Source organism: Oncorhynchus mykiss, chromosome Y (assembly GCF_013265735.2).
Source record: "Oncorhynchus mykiss isolate Arlee chromosome Y, USDA_OmykA_1.1, whole genome shotgun sequence".
NCBI classification, from domain to species: domain Eukaryota; kingdom Metazoa; phylum Chordata; class Actinopteri; order Salmoniformes; family Salmonidae; genus Oncorhynchus; species Oncorhynchus mykiss.
In genome coordinates, this window is record NC_048593.1 from 36,241,163 (window position 1) to 36,268,308 (window position 27,146).

Below are 27,146 nucleotides of genomic sequence, written 5' to 3' on the forward strand. Positions count from 1 at the left end.
CGCCCCTACCTGGGCTCGAACCAGGGACTCTGCACACAGAGACAACAGCCACCCTCGAAGCATCGTTACCCATCGCTACACAAAAGCCACGGCCTTTGCAGAGCAAGTTGAACAACTACTTCAAGGTCTCAGAGCTAGTGACGTCACCTATTGAAATGCTATTACCATGCACCCCGCTAACTAGCTAGCCATTTCACACTGGTTACACCCCACTAGCTAGCTAGCCATTTCACACCGGTTACACCCCACTAACTAGCTAGCCATTTCACACCGGTTACACCCCGCTAACTAGCTAGCCATTTCACACCGGTTACACCCCACTAACTAGTTAGCCATTTCACACCGGATACACCCCACTAACTAGCTACCCATTTCACACCAGTTACACCCTGCTAAATAGCTAGCCATTTCACACCGGTTACACCCCGCTAACTAGCTAGCCATTTCACACCGGTTACACCCCGCTAACTAGCTATCCATTTCACACCGGTTTACACCCCACTAACTAGTTAGCCATTTCACACCGGATACACCCCACTAACTAGCTACCCATTTCACACCAGTTACACCCTGCTAAATAGCTAGCCATTTCACACCGGTTACACCCCGCTAACTAGCTAGCCATTTCACACCGGTTACACCCCGCTAACTAGCTAGCCATTTCACACCGGTTACACCCCGCTAACTAGCTATCCATTTCACACCGGTTACACCCGACTTGAAAAAAACAAGATATACACAGTATGATATTTGGCGAAATAGACCAGCATTCCTCTCCATAGGAAAACAATGGGGGGTTCTCAACGTTCCAAGGGCAAAAAGTATTTTGGGGCAAGCATTTGAAGACAACCGAGCTAGCTGCACAGGCTTACATAGTTAGAAAGAGGAGCTTCTCATGATTAAAATGGTATCCGACTTGAAAAATATTAAAATATACACATTGCAAGATATTTGACGAAATAGACAGACATGCCTATATTTCTTCCATAGGAAACAATGGGAAGACCGCAGAGTTCCAATATTATTTTTGTTGTTTACATTTTAACTATAAAACAATGTGAGCAGGTCTCATTGCCAACAATAGCGAGGCTGGCATTATGACGTTGAACAATAAGCTGGGAATAGAATGTTTGGAAGGCAAGTATGTGCTCAATACAACTAATAGGAGCTGGCAGGGTGAAAAATGCACTAAAATAAGGCCTGTTCTTTTGCGATTACTTCAATAACAATAAGCTGGGAAATATGGGAAATATGGTCATATTCTGAAACTGGGCTCCAAGGCGGATGCATTGAACTAGTTTTTATCAGAAAAGAATGCTGTTAAAAATGTAATGTGCCCAGCCTACTATCTACCCAGATTTCAGAGCACTCATCTGAGTGTACCAGAGCGGAGAGTGCTCAACACCCATTGAAAATGGCCAGTGTCAATAAACTTTGGGAAAAAAGCATGAATAAATTGTTTCCAGCAGCACATTTACAGTCAAATTACTATGGGAACAAATATTACTGATTTACAGAAATATTGGAACAAAGTTGTCTAATGAAGGCAAACAATTTAGAATCCTCCAACCCTGTAGCCTACTCCCGACAATCACGTTGTACAGCTCCATATTTCCATTCCATCCTAACGGAAACCCTCAGGGTTTTGTTTTTCTCTGAATGGAAACACCATAAAATGAATAAATTGAATTAAGCCAAATTTCTTCAAATCAATCCCATATACTATGTCATTACAATAAAGTTTTATATTCTCTGGTAATGCCAATACAGAATACTATCAAATCCTTCTCAAAGATGCCCTCTGGTGGTCAAACTAGCAATAACTTGCAGTAAAAGAAGAAATGTCTGAGAATGAAATGACTTGCCACAGAATGCGGAGCAGCACTCAGGGTGTGCCGCGGTATGACACAACTTTTAAAGGAGGAACCACTGTACATTCCTTTCACATTTCCATAAACTTCAAAGTGTTTATTTTCAAATGGTACCAAGAAAATACATATCCTTGCGTCAGGCCCTGAGCTACAGGCAGTTAGATTTGGGCATGTCATTTTAGGCGAACATTTAAAAAAAGGGGCCGATCCTTAAGAGTTTAACAGGTCAAAGAATAGTTTAGGATATATTGTGTTCAAATATTCAGTTAATTTAGACTGGGAGGAGAAGTTCCTGAGGAAACTGCAATGAAGGGACATATTCTCACTGTTTCCTATCTGATTTCCTATACCAGCATTGACACTTCTCTATATGTTTCTTTAAAATGGGATGAATTTAAGTAGAGAAAGAATTGAATCAGTTGATGATTGTTTAACCCTGTGATTTATGTTCAGATAAAATAATTGTATCTGACTGCAAAACGTTTCCTGGTTGCTGTTTATGTTCACTACATCACCAACAAGCCTACAGTCGTGGCCAAAAGTTTGAGAATGACACAAATATATATTTTCACAAAGTTTGCTGCTTCAGTGTCTTTAGATATTTTTGTCAGATGTTACTATGGGATACTGAAGTATAATTACAAGCATTTCATAAGTGTCAAAGGCTTTTATTGACAATTACATGAAGTTGATGCAAAGAGTCAATATATGCAGTTTTTCAAGACCTCTGCAATCCGCCCTGGCATGCTGTCAATTAACTTCTGAGCCACAACCTGACTGATGGGAGCCCATTCTTGCATTATCAATGCTTGGAGCTTGTCAGAATTTGTGGGGTTTTGTATATCCACCCATCTCTTGAGGATTGACCACAAGTTCTCAATGGGATTGAGGTTTGGGGAGTTTCCTGGCCATGGACCCAAAATATCCAGGAACAGTTTGGTGACAAACAATGCCTTTTCCAACGTGATGGAGCACCTTTCCATAAGGCAAAAATGATAACTAAGTGGCTCGGGGAACAAAATATCGATATTTTGGGTCCATGGTCCAAAACCCCACACATGAATTGTCTCAGGATGCTTTACTGTGGGCATGATACAGGACTGATGGTAGCGCTCACCTTGTCTTCTCCGGACAAGCTTTTTTCCAGATGCCCCAAACAATCAGAAAAGGGATTCATCAGAGAAAATTACTTAATCCCAGTCCTCAGCAGTCCAATCCCTGTACCTTTTGCAGAATATCAGTCTGTCCCTGATGTTTTTCCTGGAGAGAAGTGGCTTCTTTGCTGCCCTTCTTGACACCAGGCCATCCTCCAAAAGTCTTCGCCTCACTGTGCGTGCAGATGCACTCATACCTGCCTGCTGCCATTGTGGTGGTGCCCCGATCCCGCAGCTGAATTAACTTTAGGAGACGGTCCTGGCGTTTGCTGGACTTTCTTGGGCGCCCTGAAGCCTTCTTCACAATAATTGAACCGCTCTCCTTGAAGTTCTTGATGATCCGATAAACGGTTGATTTAGGTGCAATCTTACTGGCAGCGATATCCTTGCCTGTGAAGCCCTTTTTGTGCAAAGCAATGATGACGGCACGTCATTGAAACATTCAGTACATCAGAGGGCAGAATTATTTCAAGCCTTGTCAATGAAACAGTAATCATTAGTCTATGTAATGTATTATATTGTTCATTTCAGACATCAAGAACAAACTTCGGAGTGACAGCATTTTGATGGGCATGGATATTGTGGAAATGGTGGAAGTGGGTGTTGGGTGGTCCTTTGCAAGGGGTGATGTAAGTTTCCTTCAGATAGATGACACAGACACAGGACTCTTGGTATTAAAGTATTCCAGATAGATGACACAGACACAGGAATCTTGGTATTAAAGTCGTTAGTAATAAAATGCAATTGCAGACAGAGATTCACATACATAATACCTCAGTAGTCTATAGTATAGATCTGTGTGGCGAAACAGGAGACATCACTCCTTATACTAGTTGGTGTGGACAACCTACTGTCAACCATACCTTAACATTGATACATTGGATTAGGTACAAAGTATCTAAGATGAGAAAAACATGTCTAGACTGTGGTTTCTCACTCTGCTATTAGCCATCAACCACACCTGTGTAGTCTCAGACGCTTTGCTGCTTTCGGAACATCTCGGCCTTGAGGCTACGTGACTATCAATAGATGTAGGCAGTTCTCAGCCTGAGAAGTAAAGCAGTACATCTCCAATACCAAGTACTTTTCTATCATTGCACATTGCAAGCATACGAAGGTTATAACCTGATTACAGTAATCATGGTATTGGTATTTTTCTACATTGTGATTAACAGGTCACAGAGGAGTTTATGACATATATTCAGTTCATTTAGACTGCGAGGAGAAATTCCTGAGGAGAATCTGCAATGAAGGGTTAAATTCTCAATGTTTCTTATGCCCATATTAAAACTTCTCTTTACGTTTCTTTAAAATGGGACAAAAAATGAGATGAATTTAAGTGGAGAAAGATTTGAGTCAGTAGTTGATTTTTTAACCCTGTTAAATATGTTTAAATAAAATGATTGTATCTGACTGCAAAACATTTTCTGGTTGCTGTTGTGCATTTCCTGTTTATGTTCACTACATCACCAACAAGCCTACAGTCAGTGATCGGGACATTCTAACTGAAACATACAGTATATCATAGTGTAGAATTATTTCAAGTCTTGTCAATGAAACAGTAATCATTAGTCTATTTAGTCTATTGTATAGTTCATTTCAGTACATCAATCCAACCTTACAATTATTTATTTCACAATCAAGGGTTTTTCAGCATATAGTTTCAATCTATTGATGTGTACTATGAGGCCCAGTCCCTTTATCATTGCCCCTCAGAACAGGCTTCGGGGTCTAGGGGGGATGTTGCCCCTACTGATCAACAACCTGTCACGAGAACAACCTGTCACGAGATTTTCCACCCCAATGATGATAATGATGGTAACTAAACGATACTTTAAGCTTTGACCAATTCCCGAGGTTTGTAAGACTCTGGGTTTAATAATAATTACGCAAAGACTAAGATTCTGCAAAAGGTTAGTTGTAGTTTATCCAGAGAGCGCTGAAGTCAAACAATGCATACACAGTCATTTTATAACTCTTACCCCCACCTGCCTGGCAGTTTCTCCCCGTGCCTGTCCTCCCTAGATTGGAGGTGCCTTGGAAAGGCCCTCTGTCCTGTTATCAGTTGTCAGAGTTACAACCAGGTCATGTGTAGTTCAATTGTCCTTTGTTTTCTCAACCATCCATTTCTTTAACTTGTCTCACACATACATTATTGGATTATAGTCTTATAATTCTAATACATTTCACATCGTCTTATAATTAGAATACATTTCACATAGTCTTATACGTTTCAGGGGGGAATTCTTTAGTCATTACTTTAAACATATAAATTACTTTATCACAAACTTCGGAGTGAACAAATCAGCTGAGCGAGACACAGTCAGGGAGATAGCATTTTGATGGGCATGGATATCGTGTAAATGGTGGAGGTCGTGGGCATCGCCATGGGAGTCCTAGGATTAATACTGGCCGTCGTGATCTGTGCTCTCCCCACCTGAATAGAGACAACCTTCATAGCAACTAACTTTACCAACACAGGTGTGGTCTTGTACGGCCTGTGGATGAGCTGTGTGACCCAAGGCATGGGAGAGACACAGTGTGAGGTGTACAACTCCATTGGGTGGTATTTGCCCGATGTTCTGCAGGCCGGCAGAGCCATGATCCTCACTGCCATCATCCTGGGGGTTCTGGGGGTCGTGGTCTCCATGGTCGGTGCCAAGTGAGCCAACTGCGTCAAAGACGAAACGTCTCAGGACAAGTTGATACATTTTGCTGAAATACAATTCATCTTGGCCGGAATTATCATCCTCATCCCTGTTTTCTTGCTAGCAATATCAATCATCGACCATTCCACGCAGATAGAAAAAAAGACAGAATTGGGGGCCTCGCTGTACTTCGGCTGGGTGGCGGCCGCCCTGCTCCTGATTGGAGGGTCATACTGTGCATCACTGTGGGAATCTTTGGATGTTTAGTCTACCTAGTGGCCTGGTATATCTCTGTAGGGAATTATCCCGAATCCCAAAATATGGACATATGGATGGTTCTGATGACTATCACCTCCATCTCCTCCTTCCTGGGAGATCTAGGAGTGATGGGGTCCATATTTGGGACCAGGTGCTGTAACTGCATCAAGAGTAACAGGACAAGGGTCAAGGCCAGGTTTATCGTTGCAATATTCTTCATCCTGGCCGTTATACTGCAGCTCACCACTGAATTTGAGGTTTTCCATTACTTGATAATGGATGTCCACATGCAGCTCACATATCTTGTCTGGTTTATCCGATACGACCTAGCTGGTCCGCCTCCATGCTCCTGATAGGAGGGACCAGACAGGGCTGCTGCATTTTCAAGAGGAACTAGCCAGACTACTAGCCTTTGGTCGCCTTTCCTTCCAGTTCTCTGCTGCCAATGACTGGAATGAACTGCAAAAGTCACTGAAGCTGGAGACTCATATCTCCCTCACTAGCTTTAAGCACCAGCTGTCAGAGCAGCTCACAGATCACTGTACCTGTACATAGCCCATCTGTAAACAGCCCATCTATCTACCTCATCCCCATGCTGTGTTTATTTATTTATCTTGCTCCTTTGCACCCCAGTATCTCTACATGCACATCATCTTCTGCACATCTACCATTCCTGTGTTTAATTGCTACGTTGTAATTTCTTCGCCACCATGGCCTATTTATTGCCTTAACTCCCTTATCTTACCTCATTTGCACTTTTTTTCTTATTTTTTTCTACTGTATTATTGACTGTATGTTTTGTTTATTCCATGTGTAACTCTGTGTTGTTGTATGTGTCCAATTGATATGCTTTATCTTGGCCAGGTCACAGTTGCAAATGAGAACTTGTTCTCAACTAGCCCACCTGGTTAAATAAAGGTGAAATAAAAAAAAATAACAACAAGACCAGAATGAGGTCAATGTCCTTCCAGGATACCCGGGCCAGGTCGATTAGAAAGGCCTACTCGCTGAAGTGTTTTAGGGAGCGTTTGACCGTGATGAGCGGTGGTCGGTTGACTGCAGATCATTACGGATGCAGGCAATGAGGCAGTGATTGCTGAGATCCTGGTTGAAGACAGCAGAGGTGTATTTGGAGGGCAGGTTGGTAAGGATGATATCTATGAGGTGTCCGTGTTTACGGATTTGGGGTTGTACCTGGTAGGTTCATTGATAATTTGAAAGAGATTGAAGGCATCAAGCTTAGATTGTAGGATGGCCGGGGTGTTAAGCATGTCCCAGTTTAGGTCACCTAACAGCACGAGCTCAGAAGAAAGATAGGGGGCAATCAATTCACATATGGTATCCAGGGCACAGCTGGGGGCAGCGGGTGGTCTGTAGCAAGCGGCAATGGTGAGAGACTTGTTTCTGGAAAGGTGGATTTTTAAAAGTAGGAGCTCAAATTGTTTGGGCACAGACCTGGATAGTAAGACAGAACTCTGCAGGCTATCTCTGCAGTAGATTGCAACTCCGCCCCCTTTGGCAGTTCTATCTTGTCGGAAAATGGACATTTCTAAGCCAGGATTCAGACACAGCTAGGACATCTGGGTTGACAGAGTGTGCTAAGGCAACGAATAAAACAAACTTAGGGAGGAGGCTTCATATGTTAACATACATGAAACCAAGTCTTTTACGGTTACATAAGTCAACAAATGAGAGCGCCTGGGGAATGGGAGTGAAGCTAGGCACTGCAGGGTCTGGATTAACCTCCACATCACCAGAGGAACAGAGTAGGAGTAGGATAAGTTTTGGCTAAAGGCAATAAGAACTGGTTGTCTAGTACGTTTGGAACAGAGAGTAAAAGGAGCAGGTTTCTTGGCACAGAAAAATAGATTCAAGGCATAATGTACAGACAAAGGTATGGTAGTATTAGAATACATTAGAGGTAAACCCATGCACTGAGTGACGATGAGAGATATAATGTCCCTAAAAACATAATTTAAACCAGGTGAGGTCACTGCATGTGTGGGAGGTGGAACTAAAGGGTTAACTAAGGCGTATTGAGCAGGGCTAGAGGCCCTATAGTGAAATAAGGCAATAATTACTAACCAAGACAGAAATGGACAAGGCATATTGACATTAGGGAGAGGCATGCGTAGCCGAGTGATCATAGCGGTACAGTGAGTGGCTCGGGCCGGAGACACGGCGATTCAGGTAGCTAGCGGGCCGGGGCAAGCAAGCTAGCAGAAGGGCCTTAGAGGGACGTCGCGATGGAAAAAGTCTGTTGTAGCCCCCTCGTGCTGTTACATCTGCAGACCAGTTGTCGTGGATCAGCAGGGCTCTGTGTGGTAGAAGGGTCCAAGCCAATTGGCAGAATAGGTATAGTGGCCAAAGAATTTGTCCGATGGGCCTCTTAAGCTAACAGTCTGATATGCTCTAGACAGCTAGCGGGCCACGGCTGGCAGGCTAGCAGATGGGCAGTCAGGGGACGTCGCGATGAAGGAGCCAGTTGATAAACCCCCTCGGGCGAATTACGTCGGTAGTCCAGTCGTGATGGGTCGGCGGGGTCCAGGCCGATTGGCAAAATAGGTATTGTAGCCCAAGGAGTGGCTGATGGACCTCTTCGGCTAGCTGGGAGATAGCAAGGCTAGCGAGGCTAGCTCCAGGACAATTGGTTCTTGCTTCTGGACAGAGACGTTAGACAGGAGTGGCCACTCAGAAAGCAGCTAACTAGCTGCGATGATCCAGGTGAAAAGGTTCAGAGCTTGCGGTAGGAATCTGGAGATATGGAGAAAAATAAATCCAATTTGCTCTGGGTTGAGTCGCGCTGTGCAGACTGGCGAGAGTTGTCCGGGATAATAGTAGCTGATGACCGCTAGCAGTGGCTAGCTGGCTACTAGCTAGTTAGCTGGATAGCTTCTGTTGGGGTTCCGGTTCAGAAGTAAAGAAATAGCAGATCCATACCACATTGGTTGGGGCGGATTGCAGGAGAGTATGTTGAAGTTGAGATTCAGAAAAATATAAATAAATATATGCGAAGAAGAAAGATCTAAAAAGATATATACATGGGACACGACAAGACGAGAACAAAAATACGTCTGACTGCTACACCATCTTGGATCAATTTTAAAGAAACATAAAGAGAAGTATCAATAGGACGTCAGAGAGGAAACAGTCAGAATATGTCCCTTCATTGCAGTCTCCTCAGGAACTCCCAGTCTAAATGAACTGAATATTTGAACACAATATGTCATAAACTCCTCTTTGACCTGTTAAAGACAAGATGGAACAATAACTATGTTGCTTTCACACCTATCTGGTCCCTTCCAATATTATAACATTGAACAGATAGGATGGAGACCATTTTTCATCGTAGAATCATACAATTATTGGATTCCTATAGTTTTTGTAACAAGAAGGTAGTTTTTGTCAAGGCTAGCTACTTCCTCTTCAAGGTGCTGCAGCAGAGTATGGTCCCTCCTATCAGGAGCATGGAGGCAGACCATCTTTTGAATTCAGCAGAAAATACAAAACCTCCCACATGTATTCAGGAAAATTATGCTTCAAGTAATAGGTCAAGAAGACAGTGGTAAACTGCAGGTTTACATCCCGGATGAAGAATATTCCAGTGATAAACCTGGATTTGACCCTGGTCCTGTTACTCTTGATGCAGGTACAACACTTGGACCCAAAGTTTGATACTTCTGTTTATGTTTCTATAAAACGGGATGAATTTAACAAGGCATTTCTGGTGTGGTTGAAAAACAAGTTGTAATGACTCCAACCTAAGTGAATGTAAACTTCTGACTTCAATTGTATATCAACAAATTGGTGAGGGCACTAGAACAATCTGCTTTACCTGGCCTCACCCTCGAATCTGAAGTCAAATGTCTACTGTTTGCTGATGATCTGGTGCCTACAGCAGCACCTAGATCTTCTGCACAGATTCTGTCAGACTGGGCTCTGACAGTAAATCTCAGTGAGACAAAGAAATAGTGTTCCAAAAAAGGTCTAGTTGCCAGGACCACAAATATAAAATCTATCAAGACACTGTTGCCCTAGATTACACAACATTTTTTACATTCCTTGGCCTAAACATCAGCGCCGCATTTTACCTCCACAAAGCGGTGACTTGGCCTTCTTTGCTATCAAAAAGGAACATCAAATTAAACATTCCAATTACGATCTGGCTAAAAATACTTGAATCAGTTGTAGAACACATGCCCTTTCTGTTTCTGAGGCCTTGGGTCCACTCACCAACCAATAATTCCCAAAATGGGACAAACACCAAATTGAGACTGCATGCAGAATTATGCAAAAATATTCTTGCAAAAAATTCTAAAACCACCTTAAAGGAAGCAATTCCCAAACTTCCATAACAAAGCCATGACGTATAGAGAGATAAACCTGGAGAAGAGCCCCCTAAGCAAGCTAATCCTGTTCAAAAACACAGACACCACAGATCCCTAGGACAGCAACATAATTAGACCCAACCAAATCATGGGAAAACAAAAATATATTTACTTTACACACTGAAAATAATTTACAAAACAACAAAGCAAACAGAAAGTGCACAGTGTCAGATTACTAGGCCACTGTGACCAAAATTAAGGAAATCTTTGACTCTGTAGAGACTCAGTGAGCATAGCCTTGCTATTGAGAAAGCTGTTGGCTCTCAAGAGAAGGCAGGCTATGTGCACACTGCCCACAAAATGAGGTGGAAACTGAGCTGCATTTCCTAACATGCCAAATCTATGACCGTATTAGAGACACATATTTCCATCAGATTACACAGACCCACAAAGAATTAGAAAATAAATCAAATTTTGATAAACTCACATATCTATTTGGTGAAAAACCACAGTATGCAGTCACAGAAGGAAGATGTGTGACCTGTTGCCACAAGAACAGGGCAACTAGTGAAGAACAAACACCAATGTAAAAACAACCTATATGTATGTTTATTTATTTAGCATGTTGTACTTTAACTATTTGCGCATCATCACAACTCTGTATATAGACATAATATGACATTTATTATTTTTGAACTTTTGTGAGTGTAATGGTTACTCTTCATTTTTTATTGTTCATTTCACTTTTGTTTATTATCTATTTCACTTGCTTTGGTAATTTAAACATATATTTCCCATGCCAATAAAGCCCTTAAATTGAATTTACATTGGAGGGAGAGGGAGAGAAAGAGAGAGAGAGAGGAACAAATATGTGAAGAGAATGGAATAGAGAGAGAGAAGAGTGAGAGGGATACATATGTGAAGAGAATGGAATAGAGAGAGAGAGAGAGAGAGAGAGAGAGTGAGGGACAAGTATGTGGAGAGAATGGAATAGAGAGAGAAGAGGCATACTTGGAGAATAATCACTCTTCAATGTCCCATGTCTTTCTGTGTGTGTTCTTAGGCCAAACTGTGGCTAGAGACTCTTAGATCAGAACAGAGGAGTTCACAGAGAGCTAGCAATCAGCAAGTGAGAAGTTGGTGGGGGAGTTAAGGTTATGGTTAGTTTTTTAAATTGTATTTTTTAATTTCACCTTTATTTAACCAGATAGGCTAGACCTGGCCAAGCTAAAGCAAAGCTGTGCGACACAAACAACACAAAGTTACACATGGAATAAAGAAGCGTACAGTTAATAACACAATATAAATAAAATATAGTCTATATACAGTGTGTGCAAATGGCGTGAGGAGGTAAGGCAATAAATAGGCCATAGAAGAGATGTAATTACATTTTAGCAGATTAACACTGGAGTGATAGATGAGCAGATGATGATATGCAAGTAGAGATACTGGTGTGCAAAAGAGCAGAAAAGTAAATTAAAACAATATGGGGATGAGGTAGGTAGATTGGGTGGGCTATTTACAGATGAACTATGTACAGCTGCAGCGATCGGTTAGCTGCTCAGATAGCTGATGTTTAAAGTTAGTGGGTTGGGGAAAATAGGATTTCAAATCAAATCAAATGGCATTGGTCACATACATATGGTTAGCAGATGTTAATGCGAGTGTAGCGAAATGCTTGTGCTTGTAGTTCCGACCATGCATATCTAACAAGTAATCTAACAATTTCACAACAACTACAAATGTAAAGGAATGAATGAGATTATATGGATGAGCGATGGCCAAACGGCATAGGCAATGCCATAAAGTACAGTATATACAAACGAGATGAGTAAGTTTTATTTTACCTTTATTTAACTTGGCAAGTCAGTTATGAACAAATTATTATTTTCAATGACGGCCTAGGAACAGTGGGTCATGCCTGTTCAGGGGCAGAACGACAGATTTGTACCTTGTCAGCTTGGGGATTTGAACTTGCAACCTTCCGGTTACTAGTCCAACGCTCTAACCACTAGGCTACCCTGCCGCCCCTAATGTAGGGTATGTAAACATTATATAAAGTGGTATTGTTTAAAGTGACTAGTGATACATTTATTACATCCATTTTTTTATTATTAAAGTGGCTAGAGATTTGAGTCAGTGTGTTGGCAGAAGCAACTCAATGTTAGTGGTGGCTGTTTAACAGTCTGATGGCCTTGAGATAGAAACTGTTTTTCAGTCTCTCGGTCCCGACTTTGATGCACCTGTACTGACCTCGCCTTCTGGATGATAGCGGGGTGAACAGGCAGTGGCTCGGGTGGTTGTTGACCTTGATGATATTTTTGGCCTTCTGTGATCGGGTAGCATAGGTGTCTTGGAGGGCAGGCAGTTTGGCCCCGGTGATGCGTTGTGCAGACCTCACTACCCTCTGGAGAATCTTGCGGTTGTGTGCGGAGCAGTTGCCGAATCAAGCGGTGATACAGCCCGACAGGGTGCTCTCGATTGTGCATCTGTAGAAGTTTGTGAGTTTATTTGGTGACATGCCAAATGTTTTCAGCCTCCTGAGGTTGAAGAGGCAATGCTGCGCCTTCTTCACTACGCTGTCTGTGTGGGTGGACCATTTCAGTTTGTCTGTGATGTGTACGCCGATGAACTTAAAGCTGTCAACCTTCTCCACTACTGTCCCGTCGATGTGGATAGGGGGGGGGGGGGGGGGGGGGGGGGGGGGCTGGGGATGGGGGGGGGGGGGGGGGGGGGGGGTGTTCCCTCTGCTGTTTCCTGAAGTCCACGATCATCTCCATTATTTTGTTGACGTTGAGTGTGAGGTTGTTTTCCTGACACCACACTCCGAGGGCCCTCACCTCCTCCCTGTAGGCCGTCTCGTCGTGTTTGGTAATCAAGCCTACCACTGTCGTGTCGTCTGCAAACTTGATGATTGAGTTGGATGCGTGCATGGCCACGCAGTCATGGGTGAACAGGGAGTATAGGAGAGGGCAGAGAACGCACCCTTGTGGGGCCCCAGTATTGAGGATCAGCGGGGTGGAGATGTTGTTTCTTCCCTCACCACCTGGGGGTGGCCCTTCAGAAAGTCCAGGACCCAGTTGCACAGGGCGGGGTCGAGACCTATTGGGGCGGTAGGCAAAGTGGGTCTAGGGTGTCAGGTGTGGAGTGGGTGGGTCTAGGGTGTCAGGTAGGGTGGAGATGATATGATCCTTGACTAGTCTCTCAAAGCACTTCATGATGATGGAAATGACTGCTACGGGGTGATTTAGCTCAGTTACCTTAGCTTTCTTGGGAACAGGAACAATGGTGGCCCTCTTGACGCATGTGGGAACAGCAGACTGTGATAGGGATTGATTGAATATGTCCGTAAACACTCCAGCCAGCTGGTCTGCGCATGCTCTGAGGACGCGGCTAGGGATGCCTTCGGGGCCGGCAGCCTTGTGAGGGTTAACTCGTTTAAATGTTTTACTCACGTTGGCTGCAGTGAAGGAGAGACCGCAGGTTTTAGTAGCTGGCCGTGTCGGTGGCACTGTATTGTCCTCAAAGTGAGCAAAGAAGTTGTTTAGTTTGTCTGGGAGCAAGACAATGGGATCCGCGACGGGGCTGGTTTTCTTTTTGTACTCCATGATTGACTGTAGACCCTGCCACATTCCTCTCGTGTCTGAACCATTGAATTGCGACTCTACTTTTTCTCTATTGTCGTGTCTTTGGCTGTGCCGGATTAAGTGATATGACATGCTATTCTGTAAAATAATTTCTCTGTAATTAATATTCCCTGATTAAGCTAATCAGGTTAATGTAATTAACTAGAAAGTCGGAGCACCACGAAATAATGTTTATTGATCTGTTATCTTCTGAATAAACTCTTAACCTCTTTGCGCACGGAACCCGCTAGCGGGCTGAAATTCCACCAGCATACGGTGATCGCTACATGAATAGTCATATTAAACATTCATGAAAATACAAGTGTCTCACATGTATCGAAAGCCTAGAATCTTGCTAATCCAACTGCGTTGTCAGATTTAAAAAATGATTTACTGCGAAAGAATACGATGCGATTATCTGAGCATAGAGCCGCATAAAAAACAACACTTTTAACCAGCACAGGCGTAACATAATCACAAACTGCATTAAAATAAATTGTTTACCTTTGACGATCTTCGTCTGTTTGCAATTCCAATGCTCATTCTTACACAATGAATGATCTTTTGTTTGATAAAATCAGTTTTTATAGCCTAACACGAAACATTTTGTGAACCGCTTGTGTCGTGAATTCCGTCTCATTCCATTTTCGACGACACATTCCAGGTAAATAACCCACACAGAACGTGACTTTTCCAGTCATGTTTGGTTTCACTGCAATCAACTGGTTTGTTTGTAACACAATCAAACATGATGGGCCATTTCGCGGGACATATTGACTGAAAGAAACCGATTTGAAGACAACAAGTCATGACATCATTGTGCACCAATGACTTGCCCGCTGTTTCGTTGATTGACTGTCTTTTGACCCAATGACCACTGATCATCTTGAAATCTAGCTGTGTAGATAGCCAATGAGCTGAGGTAAACGGCAATAGGCCATGTAGTAAGCTCCAGCGTAAAGTGAGTGATTCGCTATTGAAGTTTCATACCTGAAGGAGAAACACATATTACGCACTGCATTGTTTGGTAAACGCGCAGATTCAGCTGTTTATACAGTGCCTTGCGAAAGTATTCGGCCCCCTTGAACTTTGCGACCTTTTGCCACATTTCAGGCTTCAAACATAAAGATATAACACTGTATTTTTTTGTGAAGAATCAACAACAAGTGGGACACAATCATGAAGTGGAACGACATTTATTGGATATTTCAAATTTTTTTAACAAATCAAAAACTGAAAAGTTGGGCGTGCAAAATTATTCAGCCCCTTTACTTTCAGTGCAGCAAACTCTCTCCAGAAGTTCAGTGAGGATCTCTGAATGATCCAATGTTGACCTAAATGACTAATGGTGATAAATACAATCCACCTGTGTGTAATCAAGTCTCCGTATAAATACACCTGCACTGTGATAGTCTCAGAGGTCCGTTAAAAGCGCAGAGAGCATCATGAAGAACAAGGAAAACACCAGGCAGGTCCGAGATACTGTTGTGAAGAAGTTTAAAGCCGGATTTGGATACAAAAATATTTCCCAAGCTTTAAACATCCCAAGGAGCACTGTGCAAGCAAATCTACCAAGACCTGGCCGTCCCTCTAAACTTTCAGCTCATACAAGGAGAAGACTGATCAGAGATGCAGCCAAGAGGCCCATGATCACTCTGGATGAACTGCAGAGATCTACAGCTGAGGTGGGAGACTCTGTCCATAGGACAACAATCAGTCGTATATTGCACAAATCTGGCCTTTATGGAAGAGTGGCAAGAAGAAAGCCATTTCTTAAAGATATCCATAAAAAGTGTTGTTTAAAGTTTGCCACAAGCCACCTGGGAGACACACCAAACATGTGGAAGAAGGTGCTCTGGTCAGATGAAACCAAAATTGAACTTTTTGGCAACAATGCAAAACGTTATGTTTGGCGTAAAAGCAACACAGCTCATCACCCTGAACACACCATCCCCACTGTCAAACATGGTGGTGGCAGCATCATGGTTTGGGCCTGCTTTTCTTCAGCAGGGACAGGGAAGATGGTTAAAATTGATGGGAAGATGGATGGAGCCAAATACAGGACCATTCTCAGGTCAATCACCCTCGGTCTGGGGCTCCATGCAAGATCTCACCTCGTGGGGTATCAATGATCATGAGGAAGGTGAGGGATCAGCCCAGAACTACACGGCAGGACAAGGTCAATGACCTAAAGACAGCTGGGACCACAGTCTCAAAGAAAACCATTAGTAACACACTACGCTGTCATGGATTAAAATCCTGCAGTGCACGCAAGGTCCCCCTGCTCAAGCCAGCGCATTTCCAGGCCCGTCTGATGTTTGCCAATGACCATCTGGATGATCCAGAGGAGGAATGGGAGAAGGTCATGTGGTCTGATGAGACAAAAATAGAGCTTTTTGGTCTAAACTACACTCGCCGTGTTTGGAGGAAGAAGAAGGATGAGTACAGCCCCAAGAACACCATCCCAACCGTGAAGCATGGAGGTGGAAACATCATTCTTTGGGGATGCTTTTCTGCAAAGGGGACAGGATGGGGCCATGTATCGCGAGACTTGATTACACACAGGTGGATTGTATTTATCACCATTAGTCATTTAGGTCAACATTGGATCATTCAGAGATCCTCACTGAACTTCTGGAGAGAGTTTGCTGCACTGAAAGTAAAGGGGCTGAATAATTTTGCAAGCCCAACTTTTCAGTTTTTGATTTGTTAAAAAAGTTTGAAATATCCAATAAATGTCGTTCCACTTCATGATTGTGTCCCACTTGTTGTTGATTCTTCACAAAAAAATACAGTTTTATATCTTTATGTTTGAAGCCTGAAATGTGGCAAAAGGTTGCAAAGTTCAAGGGGGCCGAATACTTTCGCAAGGCACTGTAATAGAGACAGTAGATTTAGCTGAAATGTCATAATTCAAAAGAGACAGTAGATCTAGCTGGTCTGTCATATTATAATAGAGACAGTAGATTTAGCTGAAATGTCATAATTTAAAAGAGACAGTAGATCTAGCAGGTCATAATAATATTTTCAACCTTATGTTCCCTGTACTCTCTCTATATATATCTGTTTATTATACCTGTTGATACAGGGCTCATATATGAAACTATTCTAACTGAACATTTTCTTTCACAGTGACACTGACTCCGAATGGGAGTCTTATCCGGTGTCCTGTGTGAATTTAATTCCCAGGTCTCTAAGCAGTCTGGTTGTAGATGTTGTCACAAAACCTCTGCAGCCCACCTCCACTGGTCAGACTTCTGTGTTCCAGTCAGGATGCCGTGCTTTGGCAGCTAGATCGGCATAGCGCAGATGTTTTCGCTCATAAGCCTCATCTACTGAGTCCTCCCAGGGTACTGTGAGCTCAATGATGAAGACCTTCTTGAGCGAACGGGACCAGAGCACCATGTCAGGTCTTATGTGGTGGTTGCGATCTCCGGAGGAAACACAAGTTGCCAATGTCAGCTAGCATTTTCCAGTCGCGGGCCAAGCGCAGCTGGTCTCGCTCTAATGGTGTAGAGCTGCTCTTCGGTGGTTTAGCCCCTTCGCGGACAAAGATCTTCCGTAAGGGGTGTGATGCTGCTGGGGGTGGTAGGGAGTTGGTGGCAGCTCGCTTGTCCTCCATGGCGGACGCAAGGTTTTTAAGGACTTGGTTGTGACGCCAAGTGTAGCGTCCTTGGGTGAGGCTTGTTTTACACCCTGTGAGAATGTGCCTGAGGTTGGCTGGCATGGAACAGAGGGCACAGTCCAGATTTTCACCATACCATTGGTGAAGATTAACTGGTGTTGGAAGGACATCATATGCTCTGATGGAAAAGCTCAACCGCCTCGCTTCCATGGCCACAGATCCTTCCAGCTGATCTTCCTCTTCTCCACACTGTCCCATCGAGTCCACTGTCCCTGTTTGGCTCACCTTGCAGCCTCCTCCTGATGGCATACTTCCTGCACTACCATCTTCCGCCGCTCTGGTGGAGTGGCCTTACTCCAAGCAGCACGGCTAGTTAGCCCAAGGCCTCCTCTCCCTTGCTGAACATGACCCACAATGTCAGCATGTCTGAGGGCTGCTGTTGCCTCCATTTGCGCCCAGTTTCCAAGGACGGCGCGTTGTTGCTCACCACTGGGTCTCGAGATTCATTCAGTGTCATCTGGAGCCTGGTTTTTGCACACTTGAATTCCTCTGTTAGACTGGTGAGGGGCAGCTTGAGGACACCATCTCCATAGAGGCCTATGGTGGTAAGGCGTCGTGGAACTCCGAGCCACTTCTTTAAGTAGCCTGTGACTCCTCTTTCCATCTTCTCCACTGTTGAGATTGGAACCTCATACACTGCTAGGGGCCACAACACCCGGGCTAGGAGACCAAACTGCAGACACCAGGCCTGGGTGTTGTCGATCGACTGTAGGCTACTACTGATGTCTTTGCGTAGCTGTTGCACCTGGGCTTTGTCCTTCAGGCTTGCATCATACCACCTTCCAAGGCTTTTTACCGGCTGCTCAGACACTGTTGGGATTTGGTCATCTCCGATGAAGAATTTCAGGGCAGAGAGTACTCCCTTCACATTCGAGATGTTGCGTGACTTGGATGGTTTAATCTTCATACGGGCCCAGCTGATGTTCTCCTCAAGTTTTCTGAGCAGTCTCCTGGTGCATGGGACAGTGGTGGTCAATGTTGTAATGTCGTCCATGTAGGCTCTGAGTGGAGGGAGGCGGAAACCAGAGTCGACTCGCTGTCCACCAGCAACCCATTTTGAGGATCTGATGATAACCTCCATTGCCATTATGAATGCCAACGGAGAAATGGTACATCCCGCCATTATACCTACATTCAGGCACTGCCATGAGGTGGTGAACTCTGAGGTGGTGAAGCAGAACTGCAGATCCTGGAAGTACGACTTCACCAGGGTTGTGATGGTGTCCTTCTTCTCCACTGTGCCTCGAAGTTTCTCGAGGGTCAAGGTAAGGTCAGTGTTCACTGTTTCACACAACTTCTTGTCACTGGCGCCAAGCCACTTCACATACGGTCTGTGCCCTGGTAGTCTCCTCTCGACTGCAGGTCTGGGAGGCTGGGTGAGTTCCACTCCTGTTGTTGGTTCAACCTCAGTTGTTACTTCGGTACTTGAGTTTACGTCCTCCATGACAGTGGTACTGATGCACTGCAAACTATGGTTTGCGTCCAGTTGCTGTGCTTCATTCGACTGATTTGATCTGAAACATATATCATAATGTAGAATTATTTCAAGCCTTATCTATGAAACTGTTATCATTAGTCTTGTGGCCTACAGCAGATCATCCACCAGGGGGAAACTCGTCGAGGCCCGGTGACAGACTGAGTATACATCACGAGCCGATGGCTCCATCTGCTGGACATGTCAGGTCTCAACGGTCTCTCCGCCCAGGACTAATTGGGGCTGATTGGGGAGTTGGTGAAGTAAGGTGGGGAAGTAAGGTGACTTCCGTGTAGTTGGAGACGGTGCCCGAGCTAACACGAGGGAGTTGTAGTTCATGTGCCCGACAGGATACAGCAAGACCCGAAGCCCAAAAGACGGTATCCCGGAGAGGGTTTCATGGGGAGACCTATCCTTTTCTTTTGATTTATTATTTAATAAAGACCCTTGAAACTGAGCTAATAATACTCTGTCCATGTCTGATCTGTGTAAAAGTATTGACCAAACTCCCTGGTCTGCCACAGTGTATTTAGTCTATTGTATAGTTCCTTTCAGTCCATAAATCCAAACTCACAATTGTTTACTTCACAGTCAAGCGTTTTTCAGCATGTAGTTTCAATCTATTGATGTGTACTGTTAGGCCCAGTCCCTTTATCATTGCCCCTCAGAACAGGCTTTGGGGTATCGGGTAAAGTTGCCCATAGTTGCTGATCATGGGTCAGTTTAGCATTTTCCCCACTAATGGTTAAGGTTAGGATTGGGTTGAGGGAAGACTAAAACAGGTTTTAATACCTCTTCAGCCCAAACTCAGATTGGGAAACTTTAATTTTCATCACATCACAACAACATTGTTGTATAGTTATTATAATGATCCCTATTTGGTATTAATTTGTTTATTCTGGGTTGGATCTCAACATTCCATATTGTTACACAATGCTGTTTTATGAGTTTGAACTGAGTAGAGTTTTTTTTTTACCTATTCGGGTCGCTGCCACATCCTGCCCCACATTTTTATTAATAGGATTTACGTTTCCGTGACAACATATTTAAGTGACATCACAGAATTGAACAGTGATAGAGGTCGTCTGAGTGGAACAGCGCCGCATTCTTACAGGAGTCAGCAACGAACTTGAGTAAACACATTTGCTGAATGAGACGCAGTCAGGGAGACAGCATTTGATGGGAATGGATTTCGTGTTTACCGTGGAGGTCGTGGGCATCGCCCTGGGAGTCATAGGATTAATACTTACCATCGTGGTCTGTGCACTCCCCACCTGGATAGAGATAACCATCATAGAGGCTAATGTTACCACCACAGAGGTGGTAACGTACGGCCTGTGGATGAGCTGTGTGGCCCAAGACATGGGACAGACACAGTGTGAGGTGTACAACTCCATATTTGACCCTGCCAGAGCCATGTTCCCCACTGCCATCATCCTGGGGGTTCTGGGGGTCACAATCTCCATGGTCGGAGCCAAGTGCACCAACTGCATCAAAGATGAAACGTCTCAGACTAAGTTGATAATTATCGCTGGAATTGTTTTCATCCTGGCCGGAATTCTCATCCTCATCACTTTATTCATGGTAACAATAACCGTCCAAATCAACTACTTCATACAGTCCAAAGGAAACTTTGAGTTGGGGAACTCGCTGTACTTTGGCTGGGTGGCGGCCGCCCTGCTCCTCATTGCAGGGTTCATACTGTGCATCAATGTGGGAGTCTTTGGATGGATGATGGGAATCTTTGGATGGATAGTCTCCCTCGTGCCCTGTTGTATCTATGTATTGTTAAGATTGGACTTCTATAGGGACACATGGATGCTTCTGATGACAACCTCCATCTCCTCCATCCTGGGAGCTCTAGGAGTGATGGGGTCCATCTTTGGGACCAGGTGCTGTAACTGCATCAAGAGTAACAGGACAAGGGTCAAGGCCAGGTTCATTGTTGGAATATTCTTCATCCTGGCTGGTATCCTGCAATTCACCACTGTCTTCTTGAACTATTACTTGTCACCTAAATTTCCAGAATACTGGAGTAGGGGTTTGATATATTTTGCTGAACACAGTAGATGGGCCGCCTCCATGCTCCTGATAGGAGGAACCATACTCTGCTGCAGCACCTTGAAGAAGAAGCCAGACTCGACAACAACTAAATCAATCTCCCACTAACATCTCTGTCCAGAAGCTGTACTTTCTTGTTTTAAAAACCATAGGGATCCAATCATTCTGATTATATTATGAAAAATCTTCTCTATCCCTTCTGTTCAGTGTTAGAATATTGGAAGGGATCAGATTAGGTGTTCCACCTTGTCTTTAACCAGTCAAAGAGGACTTTTTTGACATGTTGTGTTCATATATTAAATTAATTTAGACTGTGAGGAGAAGTTCCTGAGGAGACTGCAATGAAGGGACGTATTCTCACTGTTTCTTCTCTGATTTCCTATACTCGTATTGATACTTCTCTTTCTGTTTCTTTAAAATGGGATGAATTTAAGTAGAATAAATTTAGATTTAGAATAGATTTAAATAAAAAGTTGATTGTTTAATGCTGTTAAAGTTGTTCAAATAAAAAAAACTATCTGACTACAAAGCATTTCCTGGTTGCTGCTGTGCATTTCCTGTTTATGCTCACCACGTTAACCACAATCCTACAGTCAGTGACTGGGACCTTCTGACTGAAACATATACAGTGGGGAGAACAAGTATTTGATACACTGCCGATTTTGCAGGTTTTCCTACTTGCAAAGCATGTAGAGGTCTGTAATTTTTATCATAGGTACACTTCAACTGTGAGAGACGGAATCTAAAACAAAAATCCAGAAAATCACATTTATGATCTTTAATTAATTTTCATTTTATTGCATGACATAGGTATTTGATATATCAGAAAAGCAGAACTTAATATTTGGTACAGAAACCTTTGTTAGCAATTACAAAGATCATACGTTTCCTGTAGTTCTTGACCAGGTTTGCACACACTGCAGCAGAGATTTTGGCCCACTCCTCCATACAGACCTTCTCCAGATCCTTCAGGTTTCGGGGCTGTCGCTGGGCAATACGCATTTTTAGCTCCCTCCAAAGATTTTCTAGTGGGTTCAGGTCTGGAGACTGGCTAGGCCACTCCAGGACCTTGAGATGCTTCTTACGGAGCCACTCCTTAGTTGCCTTGGCTGTGTGTTTCGAGTCGTTGTCATGCTGGAAGACCCAGCCACGACCCATCTTCAATGCTCTTACTGAGGGTAGGAGGTTGTTGGCCAAGATCTTGCGATACATGGCCCCATCCTGTCCCCTTTGCAGAAAAGCATCCCCAAAGAATGATGTTTCCACCTCCATGCTTCACGGTTGGGATGGTGTTCTTGGGGTTGTACTCATCCTTCTTCTTCCTCCAAACACGGCGAGTGTAGTTTAGACCAAAAAGCTCTATTTTTGTCTCATCAGACCACATGACCTTCTCCCATTCCTCCTCTGGATCATCCAGATGGTCATTGGCAAACATCAGATGGGCCTGGAAATGCGCTGGCTTGAGCAGGGGGACCTTGCGTGCACTGCAGGATTTTAATCCATGACAGCGTAGTGTGTTACTGATGGTTTTCTTTGAGACTGTGGTCCCAGCTCTCTTTAGATCATTGACCTTGTCCTGCCGTGTCGTTCTGGGCTGATCCCTCACCTTCCTCATGATCATTGATACCCCACGAGGTGAGATCTTGCATGGAGCCCCAGACCGAGGGTGATTGACCGTCATCTTGAACTTCTTCCATTTTCTAATAATTCAAATCTAATTTATTCATATAGCCCTTCGTACATCAGCTGATATCTCAAAGTGCTGTACAGAAACCCAGCCTAAAACCCCAAACAGCAAGCAATGCAGGTGTAGAAGCACGGTGGCTAGGAAAAACTCCCTAGAAAGGCCAAAACCTAGGAAGAAACCTAGAGAGGAACCAGGCTATGTGGGGTGGCCAGTCCTCTTCTGGCTGTGCCGGGTGGAGATTATAACAGAACATGGCCAAGATGTTCAAATGTTCATAAATGACCAGCATGGTCCAATAATAATAAGGCAGAACAGTTGAAACTGGAGCAGCAGCACAGCCAGGTGGACTGGGGACAGCAAGGGGTCATCATGTCAGGTAGTCCTGAGGCATGGTCCTAGGGCTCAGGTCCTCCGAGAGAGAGAAAGAGAGAAAGAGAGAATTAGAGAGAGATCACACTTAAATTCACTCAGGACACCGAATAGGACAGGAGAAGTACTCCAGATATAACAAACTGACCCTAGCCCCCCGACACATAAACTACTGCAGCATAAGTACTGGAGGCTGAGACAGGAGGGGTCAGGAGACACTGTGGCCCCATCCGAGGACACCCCCGGACAGGGCCAAACAGGAAGGATATAACCCCACCCACTTTGCCAAAGCACAGCCCCCACACCACTAGAGGGATATCTACAACCACCAACTTACCATCCTGAGACAAGGCTGAGTATAGCCCACAAAGATCACAAGTCCATGAAATTGTTATCATTAGTCCATTTAGTCTTTTGTATAGTTCATTTCAGTCCATGAATCCAACCTTACAATTATTTATTTCAAACATAAATGTTTTTCCACATGTAGTTTCAATCTAACTGAATGTCACTAGTATCTCCCTCAAGTGTGTCCCAAACACATACTGCCCCACATCTGAAAGATGTACCCAAATAGGGAAACGTCATGACACTTCATAGTCTTCAAAAAGTCTTAGGGGATCTTGCGCAATATTGCCATTTTTGGGTACAGCAATTACCATCCCCCTCTCTCTGTCTCCTACACTCAGGCTGCTGTGACCTCAGGTTGTAAATTCCTGGAGGAGATTATCTCCTCATGGCCACAGTATATTTTTATTTTTTTTATTTTACCTAGGCAAGTCAGTTAAGAACAAATTCTTATTTACAATGACAGCCTAGGAACAGTGGGTCAGGGGCAGAACAACAGATTTGTACCTTGTCAGCTTTCGGTTACTAGTCTAACGCTCTAACCACTAGGCTACCCTGCCGCCCCTGCCTCCCCATATAGAGAGAGTGAGTTTTCATAAAGAGAACAAAGGAATTTCTTCCACCTCAATTTCTTCCAGATCTTGAGGTCTGAACAACATATACAGTGCCTTGCGAAAGTATTCGGCCCCCTTGAACTTTGCGACCTTTTGCCACATTTCAGGCTTCAAACATAAAGATATAAAACTGTATTTTTTTGTGAAGAATCAACAACAAGTGGGACACAATCATGAAGTGGAACGACATTTATTGGATATTTCAAACTTTTTTAACAAATCAAAAACTTAAAAATTGGGCGTGCAAAATTATTCAGCCCCTTTACTTTCAGTGCAGCAAACTCTCTCCAGAAGTTCAGTGAGGATCTCTGAATGATCCAATGTTGACCTAAATGACTAATGATGATAAATACAATCCACCTGTGTGTAATCAAGTCTCCGTATAAATGCACCTGCACTGTGATAGTCTCAGAGGTCCGTTAAAAGCGCAGAGAGCATCATGAAGAACAAGGAACACACCAGGCAGGTCCGAGATACTGTTGTGAAGAAGTTTAAAGCCGGATTTGGATACAAAAAGATTTCCCAAGCTTTAAACATCCCAAGGAGCACTGTGCAAGCGATAATATTGAAATGGAAGGAGTATCAGACCACTGCAAATCTACCAAGACCTGGCCGTCCCTCTAAACTTTCAGCTCATACAAGGAGAAGACTGATCAGAGATGCAGCCAAGAGGCCCATGATCACTCTGGATGAACTGCAGAGATCTACAGCTGAGGTGGGAGACTCTGTCCATAGGACAACAATCAGTCGTATATTGCACAAATCTGGCCTTTATGGAAGAGTGGCAAGAAGAAAGCCATTTCTTAAAGATATCCATAAAAAGTGTAGTTTAAAGTTTGCCACAAGCCACCTGGGAGACATACCAAACATGTGGAAGAAGGTGCTCTGGTCAGATGAAACCAAAATTGAACTTTTTGGCAACAATGCAAAACGTTCTGTTTGGCGTAAAAGCAACACAGCTGAACACACCATCCCCACTGTCAAACATGGTGGTGGCAGCATCATGGTTTGGGCCTGCTTTTCTTCAGCAGGGACAGGGAAGATGGTTAAAATTGATGGGAAGATGGATGGAGCCAAATACAGGACCATTCTGGAAGAAAACCTGATGGAGTCTGCAAAAGACCTGAGACTGGGACGGAGATTTGTCTTCCAACAAGACAATGATCCAAAACATAAAGCAGAATCTACAATGGAATGGTTCAAAAATAAACATATCCAGGTGTTAGAATGGCCAAGTCAAAGTCCAGACCTGAATCCAATCGAGAATCTGTGGAAAGAACTGAAAACTGCTGTTCACAAATGCTCTCCATCCAACCTCACTGAGCTTGAGCTGTTTTGCAAGGAGGAATGGGAAAAAATGTCCGTCTCTCGATGTGCAAAACTGATAGAGACATACCCCAAGCGACTTACAGCTGTAATCGCAGCAAAAGGTGGCGCTACAAAGTATTAACTTAAGGGGACTGAATAATTTTGCACGCCCAATTTTTCAGTTTTTGATTTGTTAAAAAAAGTTTGAAATATCCAATAAATGTCGTTCCACTTCATGATTGTGTCCCACTTGTTGTTGATTCTTCACAAAAAAATACAGTTTTATATCTTTATGTTTGAAGCCTGAAATGTGGCAAAAGGTCGCAAAGTTCAAGGGGGCCGAATACTTTTGCAAGGCACTGTATGTTCTGGAGAAGGTATAAAAGATTGGTGAAGAATCCAGCTACGAACTGGTCCGTTTGGTAAAATTTTGTGAAACTCATGGGAGACAATACGGCCATATTACCATAACACTGTTTATACAATCTAATCTAATTGTTGTATAAGATGAATGAGTGAGGATGATACTGTTTGTGAAATTGTGTAATGTGATTTTGGTCTGTTTAATGAAGGAAACTACAATTCCCTTTGGAGTTTAACTAAATCAGAGGACCGCCCATGAGCACAGTTATGGTCTGGCGTCCTGGGACAGGCCCATTTTTGCTCTTCCTAATAAAACCCTCACCTTGAGAAAATCTCAACAGACCATGTTTCACTCAATTACGAGAGGAATAAGGTTGAGACCAGCTTACCTCGATAACGAGAGGGCCAAAGTTTGAGAGGAGACCATAAACCAAAGGTTTGAGTAGATGGCTGAATCTTTTAACCATACCATGTGGTTAAACTCTTAGACTATCGATACCGACAGAATAAGAACAAGTCTTTGATATTAATTACTAGTCTGCAGCTAGGAATTCAGTATCATTGAATGCGAAGACTGACAACCGCCGAAACATCTATCCTATAATGACATGAATGAATGTCACTCTGAACTAACCATTCTAACCACGACAGAGAGAAGGCGGACAAACTCTCCAACAGAAACAAACTTTTCAACAGAGATCCCGACGACACACTGAGCGTAAATATATGTATTGATTGCAATTATTCCCGATTGAGTGAGTGTTCATGTGCAAAGGATTAGCATTTCAATTGCTATAAATATCAACTTTGTCGTGTCTCATCTCAGTTGACCCCCACATCCCTTTGTGTCCACCAAGCCGCGATACCGGTTTATCCCACTAGGGAAACACTGTTATCATTTCTTTGTAACTATCTACTGTTTGTTTATGCATTTCTGTGAATTACTTAGTTAGTAAATAAGTGATTTAAGACAATTGATGTATGGATGACTCATAGTGAAGACTGGGTTCGTGCAGATAACCAACAATTTACGACGTTTGGAATGAGACTAACATGAGGTTTAATAATACGTCATTAATCAGAAGACTAAGTGATCAGATATTAACATATCTGAAAGTAATATTAGGAAAATTATAACTTTGTAATCTGAATATTTTCCTTGGTTCCCCGACTTCCTAGTTAATTACAGTTACGTGATTAAGTAGTTTAATCACGTAATAATAATTAGAGAATTTTTGATAGAGTTTAATCTTCAGTTTAATGATGCCAAAGACATGACTGAAGCTTAATTCAGTTCTGGGTATTTACTATATTGAGAAACACTGGGATATGGTAACATAAGATCATATAAG

The 27,146-nt window shown here is 43.4% G+C and overlaps 1 protein-coding gene and 1 pseudogene across 1 annotated transcript; both read left to right on the forward strand.

The window, feature by feature from the left end:
* The first annotated feature begins 5,323 nt into the window (after window positions 1–5,323).
* LOC110509449 lies at window positions 5,324–5,940 on the forward strand (annotated as a pseudogene).
* A 14,221-nt stretch (window positions 5,941–20,161) lies between these two features.
* On the forward strand, window positions 20,162–21,553 carry LOC110509385 (claudin-4-like). The gene has a single exon (XM_021590282.2). The coding sequence runs from the start codon at window positions 20,224–20,226 to the stop codon at window positions 21,211–21,213; it is 990 nt and encodes a 329-aa protein (XP_021445957.2). The 5' UTR covers window positions 20,162–20,223; the 3' UTR covers window positions 21,214–21,553.
* The last annotated feature ends 5,593 nt before the right edge of the window (window positions 21,554–27,146 follow it).

Coding starts and splice junctions, on each gene's coding strand:
- LOC110509385 (XM_021590282.2), top strand. CDS start 20,224: ATGGGAATGGATTTCGTGTTTACCGTGGAGGTCGTGGGCATCGCCCTG.